The sequence below is a fragment of the Scyliorhinus canicula genome, chromosome 9 (genome assembly GCF_902713615.1).
Source record: "Scyliorhinus canicula chromosome 9, sScyCan1.1, whole genome shotgun sequence".
Taxonomy (NCBI): Eukaryota; Metazoa; Chordata; class Chondrichthyes; order Carcharhiniformes; family Scyliorhinidae; genus Scyliorhinus; species Scyliorhinus canicula.
In genome coordinates, this window is record NC_052154.1 from 82,564,604 (window position 1) to 82,576,014 (window position 11,411).

Consider the following 11,411-nt stretch of genomic DNA (forward strand, 5'->3'; position numbering starts at 1 on the left):
CTAGAGATGTTGTACTTTGAAGACCCCGATGACGAGTTCTTCGGATTGGGGAATCCTGAGCCCAGCATATATGACATCCCAACTCGTGAGTGCAGGATTATGCTGCGACCTGACGCCAAGAGACAGAGAGCGGTACAAGCCCACAGAGAGCGGCCTGCTGCCACACAGAGAGTGGTCCACGCACCATGAAGAGTCCCCGACTCCACACAGAGTGGTCCGCGCTCCACGAAAGGTCCCAGCCTCCACACAAAAAGCAATGAAAGACTCCACAGTGAGACAACTGCATGTCTTCACACAGAAAGTGACTCCAGTGACACAAGCCTCCACAGTGCGCTCGTGGACAGCCTCCATGATAGAAGCAACGCGCGACCCCAGAGCGCAGTCCTTGCATGAACAAGAAGTGATGACAGTCTCCACAGCGAGACCAATGCACGATTCCACACAGTGAGCGCTGCAAGACTCCACAGAGGGAGTGATACAAGCCTCCACAGCGAGCTCGTGGACAGACTCCACGATGGAAGGAACGCAAGACTCCAGAGCGCAGTCCTTGCATGAAGAAGACCATGAGGGTCTAGCAACCTCCTCTGAGAAATAAGCAGCAGACGGTGCAGGTCTACCATGCTCCAGTGAACAACAAACCGACTATGGCAGTCCACCCAGATTGTTTGAGCCACCAGAAGAAGACTCTGACAGTCTACCCAGCTCAAGTGAATGACAAGAAGACACTGAGGCTCTACCCACTGTATGTGAGACAAGTGACGACGTCATCCCACTTCCCATACAAGATGTGCAATGTGACAGACCTCAGCTAGTGTGTACAGAGGCACTCGACAATCACAGTGAGACTACTGGTGACTCGGGTGACACCACGTTACTTCAAACCTCATTTGCTCGAGCCTCTCCACAAGCAAATGCATTCCTGACTGTTTTGACCCTGGACGGGGAGCATCACGAAACTTCAGAAGATTCAAGTGAACCTGAAATGACTCCAGACGGGAAGCGGCAAGAAGCCCCGAAACTGACTCAGGTGAAACAGACCAAACTCCAGACGGGGAGCATCGACAATCCAAAGCTGATTCAAGTAAGCCGGACATGACTCCTGACAGGGAGCGACACGTAGACTAGATAGACACTAGAAGTAGCAGAGACATGACACACAGACATTCAACCAATAGGTCAGTTAGATAGGACACGACCAATGGGCATTCATGATACACGCAGAGGTGGCACTACCACAGGGGGGCATTACACCAACCCATATATAATGACACAGCACACATGATTGTCCTCTTTCCAGTGGAGACACTTAGTGAGTGTACAGGGTTGATTGAAACACATCACACCCACCACGTGGATTGTAGCAGACTGGTTAGATAGTCTGTGTAGCTATAGCAGGATTAACAGGAGAGTCGAATCCAAGTAGGAGAATCGTTGACAGATTAATAAATGTGTTAAAGCTACCTCCAAGTCTGAACCTTCCTTTGTCAGAGTGCACATCAAGGAAGCAGCTTATGCTACGTCAAGAGCAGAACAAAACAGTACATTTTACAGGAACAGAGATTTCAAGGTAGTGTTCTTTGCTTGAAATGTCTCCTCCATAATTTTCTATATATGTACTCATTTGAGTTTAGAAGAATGAAAGGGGACCTTATTGAGACATATATTATTCTCAGGGGTTTGACAGGGTACATGCTGAGAGGATGTTTCCTCATGTGGGGGGAGTCTGGGACCAGAGGGCAAGATCTCAGTGTCAGGGGTCACCCATTTCGGACAGAGATGAGGAGAAATTTCTTCTCTCAGAGGGTAGTGAACCTGTAGAATTCTTTACTGCAGAGGGCTGTAGAAGTTGGGTGTTAGGTATGTTCAAGGCTGGAGGCACGGTGACGTAGTGGTCAGCACTACTGTCTCACGGTGCTGAGGACCCGGATCAATGTCCATGTGGAGTTTGCACATTCTCCTCTTGTTTGTGTGGGTTTCACCCCAACAACAGAAAGATGTGCAGGCTAGGTGGATTGGCCACGCTAAATTGCCCTTAATTGCCTCTAAATTTAAAAAAAGATATGTTCAAGGCTGAGATAGACAGATTTTAAAATTGGTATGGGAATCGAGGGATAAGGGGATAAGGCGGGAAAGTGGAATTGAGGATTATATCAGATTAGTCATAATCTCATTTAACGGTGGAGCAGCCTCGATGGGCCAAATGGCCTACTTCTGCTCCAACGTCATCTGGTCTTATTGCTTAGAGCCCCTCCATCTGCCAGCTTGTCTGTTGACATAATCGAGATGGGGAGACCCAATTGGATTCCAACAGGGTCTCAACTCTGCGGATGGGCCTAGTTACTGCAATCCGCATCATGAGGACCATTAAAGATTTGTAAGATCCCGGATAAGAAAAGATACACCAAGATACGCTAGCTCCTGCTGCGTCCAGCAAATAATTGTATTAGCTGTGAGAATGGAGGTGCTCGGTTCAAAGGACGTGATGAACTACCTAGGAATAAAGAGCTGGATCATTTTCTGTCTGTTAAGGGTGTTCCATTCACACTTTCCAAGTTGCCACCTGCAAACACAGTTAAACTTCCAGGCTTTGCATTTTCTCCCTGTTCCTGGCTAAATCAGGTTTCTGAGGCACTGACCCATTCAGAAAGGGAGCAACAGCAAATGATGTCCTTACCTTAGAGAAGCTCAGCCAGAGCCAGCATCGTCTGCAGCTGTCCACAGTCAACCCAAACTGTGCGGAAAAATACTCACAACTGCCAAATGCCAGCAACAACCAGCAACTCACCCAATTCATAGAGAGCGCTCATCTAAACACCTCATAAATCTGATCCATAGTGAAGAGAAAGCACAACTTTTCCCCTTTGTACAGCTCCAACACTGACCCTCACTCTCTCACTGATTCTCTCCTTCCCTCACTGACCCCCTCTCGCACTGACCCTTTCTTGCCCACACTGATCCCCTTTCTCTTCCACACTGACCCCTCTCACACTGACCCTTTATTGCCCACACTGATCCCCTTTCTCTTCCACACTGACCCCTCTCACACTGACCCTTTCTTGCCCACACCGATCCCCTTTCTCTCTTCCACACCGATCCCCTCTCCCACACTGATCCCCTCTCTCTTCCACATTGACTCCCTCACTCTGACCCTCTATCTCTCCCCCACACACTGACCCTCTCTCTCTCCCACTGACCCTCTCTCTCTCCCCCACTGACCCCCTTTCTCCCTCCCACACCGACCCTCTCTCTCCCTCCCACACCGACCCACTCACTCCCTCCCACACTGTCCCTCTCTTTCTCAGTCTCTCCCGCTCCCACTCATCCTCTCTCTCCTCCTCCCTCACACTGACTGTCTCTCTCCCACACTGACTGAACGCTATCAGCTCTCCAACACTGACTCTCTCTCTCTCTCCCCCTACACACACACACTCAGTGCTGCCCACTACATGAGCTCAATGAAATAACTCATTAGATAGTTATATGCTCAGAGTGGAGGGAGAATACAAAGGTCAGCCCACAAGTGAGGCCTTGGCTAAATAATGACAACTGCTTTGTTAGCATTGGTCTGCTTGGGGGTGAAATTTGGCGGACTAGGCCCTGCCATGATACCAGGCTGTATTTCAAAGGTTTTTAACCCTTTAATGTTCCCTCCTCTTCAATTCTGAACAATAAGTTAAACGGGCATTGCACTGTAAGAGATTCATTTTTTGAAAACAAATTTAGGGTACCCAATTATTTCTTTTTCCAATTAAGGGGCAATTTAGTCTGGCCAATCCACCTAGCCTGAATATCTTTGGGTTGTGGGGGTTAAACCCTCGCAAACACGGGGAGAATGTGCAAACTCCACACTGAGAGTGACCCAGAGCCGGGATCGAACCCGCGTCCTCAGCACTGCGAGGTAGCAGTGCTAACCACTGCACCACCATGCTGCTGAAATTCATTTTAACCCATTGTGTACCAGATCTTTTGGAGGTCGACCATTTGCTAATCTCCCTACTGCTCTGAAGATGCTGACAACTATGGTGCGGGTTCTGTACGTTAAAGCTGCCCCTGAAAGCACCTCACCTAAGAGGCCTGCCAATAGGCCGAGCACCTTTAAATATGATTCCTCATTGTCAAATTACCTCAGTTCTCTTGGGCCCTCAAGCCAGGGTCACGATTATTATGGGGAGCAGGAACTTCAGGTTGTCAGCAGTGATCCAGTTTCAAGCGCTCTCGCCCAAGTCTAGAGACTGTGGCTTTAACTTCCAACTCCAGAAACCCGAGCACTCCAGACCGTCATTTAAATTAATTCCTGATGGGAGTGCTACATGGTCAGACCTTCCGTCTTCTGGATAAGACTTTACACCGAGGTATTGTCTGCCCTCGCAAGTGGACTTACAAGATCAAATGGGGAGGAGGATAACTCCACGGGGCTCCGGTCAATATTTTTCCTTCACCTAACATCGCTAAAAACAGATGATCAGGTAATTAGCAGATTGCTGTCTGTGGGATCTTGCTGTGTACAAATCGGCTGCTGCATTTTCCTGCATTAAAAAACTGACTGCACTTCCAAAAGTACTCCATAGGCTTTTGGACGTCTTGTGTTCGTGAAAGTCACCATGTAAATGGGAATTTTTCCTCCCGCATATCCCTTTCCCCATCTATTTATGTCAAACTTCAAGAATCCCCATCGCGCTCCTGATTTTAATCTGCATAGAAAATATCAACTGAACAATCTTAGATTGTAAAATTGTTAAACAAAAGAGGGTGTGAGACAGTCATTACTGATTTGAGACAGTGAGGAACTAACAGCTGGCAGTCTTTCTCCAATAGTAATTCGCCTCCACTTGACCACAAGGCTTATTTAGCCTTGACTCGCTCATAGGACCAGGGTCAAGCCCAGAGGAAACGCTCAACTCCACCTTCATAACAAAATATCATAATTGTGCTCCAGATCCCACACGAGCTGCGAGCAATGCCACAGGATATCCGCCAGCATTTCCAACTCATTTGTTGATTGACAAAAGTGCAGCAAAAGTGACTTGCTTCGGAAGAGGATCACAGCCGTAAGAATGATAGCGCCGTTCATGGGAGAGGTTTGTAATCGGGAAACCATCGCCCCTATTATTGGGCCCATGGAATGAAGGCAGAGTGGGCGATATAATGGGTTCAGGGTCTGATCCACCACTTTACCTCTCAAATGGTGAGATGAAAATCCTCCAAGCTCTTCCCTGATGTTATTCATGGATTTTAGAGGGGGCGCTCTTGGGAATGTAAGAGATTGAACGGCCGTTGGTGGGTTTCATAACGGTAACATCCGACCCATCGCCAATTTAAACAACTGATAACTGACGGTGTCCAGATGATGGCGGCATTCCCCTCCTTGACCTTACTGTCCTTGAACACTGGGAGTCGTTTACTGTTGAGTGAAGTGACTGATGAGGAGAACGTGTGCATCCTCCCGTCTCTCACTCCGAAAGGAACATCCGTAACTCACCACCATTCACGTCCAGCGTCATTCAATGCCCCGGATGGCTGAGCAGTTTGGCAGAAAGTAAAATGAAATCTTCCTGGGCAGCAGTTCATTAATTTCTCTGCAGTGACTCACACCACGCAGGCTGTGCTGACACAAGCACATTCAAAGCACAATAGGGCCTGGTACTATCCAATCAGGCCTCGGCCTAACCCTTCTGTCTCAAACCTCTAGCACAGGGAATATGTCACCCATTCACTAGAGGTTTAAGTCAATAAACCCCAGCGTTTACATGCCAGAAAAGCAAAACCTGTTTATTTTAAAAATCCATTTCAAATGAACAAAAACAAATTGAAGCAGATACCCTCAGTCACCATAGCGATGTGTTCCGAGTGCCTTCCCCATGCATGGCCTGGATTAATACAGATACTCCAAGGTTCAGCAAAGCATATTCATCGAGTCCCTGATTTGTCCAATGTCTGACCTGGGCTCAATTAATTGACCTTGCCCGCCAGGCAATAAAGGCAGCTTTGTTTTCACTGCTGAGGCTTGTGCAGCAATAGGATTGGACTCCGCCGAGTTTCCTCTAGGGTTGAATAGCTGGCACTCACCGTCTCCCTTGAGTTCACAGGTTCAAGGGCGGAGGCTCCAGAAGGTGATGGGAACCTCCAGGGTGCTCACAGCTCAGCCCAAGGAAAGGTGGCCCTGTAGAAAGTGAGGCTGAGGTAACTCATTCATTTTCCAGCAGGGATGTGACCAGGATAAACACAGCACCCAGTTGGCTACAGTGTGGCAACATTGCCCCTAATTTCTCCTGCCTCCCTGACCCACCCCTCAGCAGAGCGGGAACAAATGCCAGGGTGAGAACAATTAATACAGTACAGGCTTGGGATCAGACAGCAATGGGCTATTGACAATAAAACATCTGTCAGAGGTTTGCCTCCTGATGTCCACAGGTTAATCCTGGATCCAAAATCATCAGCTTGGGCAGTGCTGAACCACATCCATGACATGTCCACCGACACTCATCTGTTTAGCCTTTCAGGTGGTGAATAAGAGTTTGACTGAGGTTTGGGAGTCCTCCAGGTACCTACAAGTCAGTACCACAGCAGGGCCACAGGGCAGAACCAGTGGGCAAAGGAATGAAAACAAAATACACCTTTCCAAGTAGGTTTAGCACCTGCCTGGCTCTGTATTGAGACTGTTCAGTGTTTGACTGGACTCTCTGAGAGTCACTTTTTGCCATGACCATTCACTCTATGCACCAATTCAATCATAGTATGTTACGGTTATAGCGCTGGAGGAGGCCATTTGGCCCATCATGCCTGTACTAGACTTTTGAAAAAAAAAATGCATTCCTGCTCTTTAACCCTGCACATGTTTCTGTACCCCCCCCCCCCCCCCCCCCCCCCCCCCCCCACCAAAGTGTAATTTGGAGGTGTTACCTTGTCAAAGTCCTCCTGTGTGGCTCGCATCTCTTTCCATGTCTTGTTCAGCAGCAGGATGCAGATGCAGAAGAACTCCTCAAAAACCCTGTCCTGGGCAAAGAACATGGGGTAGAAGTCCTGTCCTGTCTCTGAAGCTGCAAAGGAGAAGCAGAGATATTTTAGGAAGGCAACAACATGGACACTTAAAGCTCCACTCTTTATGATGTCTTACTTTTAGCTCTTGTGAACACTGTATGGAGACATTATTCGATAAGGTAGCAGCAACTCAATGTAAAATGATAGCCCACCTTAAACGGAGTTCTGTCCACTTAACAAAGAGGAATCTAAAGAGAAAAGTTTGGTTGCTAATTCTGATGGTAATGGCTGGGGACTACAGCTATCCTGTGGCGATGGAACACCTTAAACCTTGACCTTGTAGGATTGGAGTCTGAATCCAGCTAACCTGTCTGCTGGAGTCAGGATCCCAGGGTCGAACAGGAGTAGCCATTTAACCCCTGGAGTATGTTCCGCCATTTCAATTAGATCGTGATTGATCTGTCACATTGTCTCTTTGCCTCATGTCTGTTTAACACCAGTGCATAATAAAAATCTCTCATCTTGTTGGAACCAACAATTCTACGGACACGTGCTTGTAGGATTAGAATAGCGGTTTTAATATACTCACAACAGAGCCAGCCGGTTAGCCATTGAACTTTCGGTGAACTGGCCGGCTGACCATGTTGCACTGAGCTTTTATACAGGAGCTTCCGGGGGAGGAGTCCTGGGCAGAGCCAAGGGAGAAGCCCCATACAACTCGAGCATTCCCAGAGCTACTCCCCCTGGAGGACAGGTAGTGCAACTGCACTTACAATACAGACACATGTATATACAGATTACAATCCGGTGTGAATCACATTCACCACACATCTCAGATTGAACTAGGATCAATTGATATTTGTGAAAGAGAGTTTGAAAGTTCCACCATACTCTGTAGGTACATGCGTTTCCCAATTTCATTCCTGAAAGATCATGCTTTGTTTGGATTTGAGGAGATTGTGGCAACAGACTGGGACCTATAACATTCTAGACTGATGTCAGAGAATGCTGGGAGCCACCTCACAAAACACAAATTCCCTCAGTTCTGTCGCTGGCTTCAAATTCCTGTACAGGACTCGGCTCCCTGTCAACACCCCCTGCAAATTGATTTCCATACTGCCTGGCCTGCTCATTTCATTGCATGGTACCTGTGGTGATATGCATCACTGTAAATACACAAGGGGTTAATGTAAATACACTCAGCAGCGGCCCTAGGGTTGCTGGCGCCCCGGGCAAGCTGAACTTCGGCGCCCTTACAAGTGCCAATTTTAAAGGCCTCCAGCGCTGTGCTCCATCACCTTTCCCCGCTGCGGATAGCCTTTTCCTGCTCCCCTTGGCGGTCCTCCTCCCCCCAAGGACCCTCCGTGCAGCCACTGCCTCACACAGACACTGAGCAGCCGCCAGCGGCTGAACCAGACCGGCAGGCGGCCGAGGCCAATCAACATGGCGGCCGCACAGGGGGCGGGGCTGGGGCCGGGGCTGAAGGAGCACCCCACGTGACTCCGGACTGCGCGTGGGCAGCTACTGAGCATGCGTAGCTGCCATCAAGCGGAGGCAACATGTTGCAAATGCGCAGATCGTCCTTAGAATCTTACAACCTCAGTACTGATGGCCCCCTAGCACATGGCGCCCCGGGCGACTGCCCGAGTTGCCGGTACCTTGAGCCGGCCCTGAATACACTACAACTAAGTAAACACTAGAGGGAGCACCGGAGATATAACGACATGCAGACATACTGCTAATGAACACATAGAATAGGACACGACCAATGGGCAGTCAAGACACCCAGAGGTGACACTACCACAACGGGGCATTACAAAACCTATATATAAAAGGACAGGGCACACATGCTCTTTCTCTCTTTCCACAGGCGACACTTAGAGAGGACGGGGCAGATCAGAAGCATCACACCCACCATGTGGCTTAGAGCAGACTGGTTAGTTAGATTGAGTTATTATAGTAAGATTAGCAGGAGAGTTGAACTCAAGTAGGAGAATTATTAACTGTTTAATAAATGTGTTAAACCTATCTCCAAGTATGAACCTTCCTTTGTCAGAACATACATCAAGGAAGCTGCTTATGCTACATGAAGAAGCAAAACACAACAGTACCGTCTGGATTACTGAGGTGGAGGTGGTAGCGTAGTGGTATTGTCACTGGACTAGTAATCCAGGAACCCGAGGGTAATGATCTGGGGACCTGGGCTCGAATCCCACCATAGCGGATGGTGAAATTTGAAGTCAAAGAGAAACTAATTTCTCTTAGGAGAGCATGGTAGCACAGTGGCTTCACAGCGCCAGGGTCCCAGGTTCGATTCCCCGCTGGGTCACTATCTGTGCGGAGTCTGCACGTTCTCCCCGTGTATGCATGGGTTTCCTCCGGGTGCTCCGGTTTCCTCCCACAGTCCAAAGATGTACAGGTTAGTTGGATTTGCCATGCTAAATTGCCCTTAATGCCCCAAAAAAGGTTAGGAGGGGTTATTGGGTTACAGGGATAGGGTGGAAGTGAGGGCTTAAGTGGGTCGGTGCAGACTCAATGGGCCGAATGGCCTCCTTCTGCACTGTATGTGTATGTTCCAATGATGACTATGAAACCATTGCCTATTCTTGTGGAAGAAAAACCCCATCTGGTTCTTCAGGGAAGGAAATCTGCCGCCCTTACCTGGTCTGGCCTACATGTGATTCTACCACAATGTGGTTGACTCTTAACTGCCCTCTGAAATGGTCTAGCAAGCCACTCAGTTCAAGGACAATTAAGGATGGGCAACAAATGCTGGCCCAGCCAATGATGTCCAGATCCCGTGAATGAATAAAAATAAAGCACACACATCTTACAGGAAGATAGCTCACCTTTAAACAAATATATGACCAAATTACACTTGGAGAGGCTGCAGGGATGGCTAGTGGGGAAATGGGACTGTCATGTTAGATTAAGGCGTACTCTTCTAAATTTGGGATTAGGGTTTACCTTGAAGAGCTCATAGGGAACTTAACTCTGTACCTAACACGAGCAGCATTTGTACTCCTTGGCCTGGGCATGCTTGATGCCAACACTTGGATGTGAAAAAAAACGGAAGCATAGGTGCAGGAGTGGGCTATTCAGCCCCTCGAGCCTGCACCACAATTTAATGAGACCAGGGCTGATCTGTGACCTAACTCCATATTCCTGCCTTTGGCCCATATCCCTTAATATCTTTGCTTAACAAAAGATTATCTATCTCAGATTTAAAATTAACAGCTGATCTAGCGTCAATTGCCATTTGTGAAAGAGAGTTCCAACCTCTACCATCCTGTGTGCTTGGATTCCTGATACCTCTCCTGAATAGCTGGCCCTAATGTTTCGCATTTTTTACGACCCCCTGGCGCCACCAGCGATTCTGCCCCTCCCCCCCCCCCCCACCCCCCCCCCACCCCCGGCTCGGACAAATCGCCGCTCGCCGTTTTTCACAGCAAACGGCAATTCTCCGAGCCCGATGGGCCAAGCGGTCGGCCCTACACGCCCGTTTCACCACGGCAGCAACATTCGTGAAACGGGCGCCAGATGCCTGTTTGGGGCATCTAGGGACCCAATTTGGATGGGAGCACCGCGACTCTGCTCGGGAGCGTCCAAAACAGACGCACTCTTTCCGTTCCGCCGCGCGGCAAGACCAAGCCGCCACGTCTTGCCGGGCGGCGGAGGAGAAAGACGGCACCTCGCATGCGTGGGTTCGTGTCGTCTGTGCGCTGATGTCATCCGCGCATGCGTGGGTTGGAACCGGCAACCCGCGCATGCGCGGATGACATCAGAAAAGCGCCATTTCCGCGTCATTTCCAGCGCGACGAGGTCGCAGCCGGGAACAACGGGGGTCCGCTCCTAGCCCCCCGGGTGGGGGTGAATTAGGTGCGGGGAGCGGGCCCCGAGGCCATCGTGAAGCTCGGCCGATTTCACGACGGCCATCCCGATTTTTATCGGGAGCGGAGAATTCCGCCCAAAATATTTTTGTTGGCATTTTTGATTTTATATACAGTTGCATTTTATGTATGTTATTCTGCAGTATATTAGATTCTTTGTACCTATTTACATTTTATCACCATCTGTCTCGATGCCCCCCGCCGCCTGAGTCCCCCCTTGGTATCCTCCCTGACCGCTCGGGGTGGTGCCCCTTTTACTTCCGCTCTTGCCCTCCTCCTACCCCCTTGTTCCCTTTGTTCCCCTCCTGTTCCTTCCTGATTCCCGCCCCTCCCCCTGGGTTGTGTATTCCTGTCAGTCCTCTTCTAATCTTTTTCTTTTCTTCCTTTCTAGTTATTGTTGGCCTTGAAGTCCTGGAACTGCCCTCATGCTTTGAGGAAGCCTCCCCCGACTGTCGGATGGTGTGTTTCATCTTCTTCAAGTGGAGAAATTCCGCCAGGTCAGCGAGCCAGTCTGCAGCTGTGGGTGGTGCTGCTGATCGTCAG

At 49.2% G+C, this 11,411-nt stretch overlaps 1 protein-coding gene across 2 annotated transcripts in view; it reads right to left on the reverse strand.

Moving 5' to 3' along the window:
• Positions 1 to 11,411, reverse strand: part of elmo3 (engulfment and cell motility 3) — a 207,185-nt gene that overhangs the window by 44,251 nt on the left and 151,523 nt on the right. Inside the window, exon 15 of one of the 2 annotated variants that reach the window (XM_038807072.1) lies at positions 6,901 to 7,037. In XM_038807072.1, coding sequence (XP_038663000.1) covers positions 6,901 to 7,037 — 137 coding nt within the window. Of the gene's footprint in view, positions 1 to 2,674; positions 3,127 to 6,900; positions 7,038 to 11,411 lie in introns of those variants that run through there. The other variant, XM_038807073.1, reaches the window with a different exon arrangement.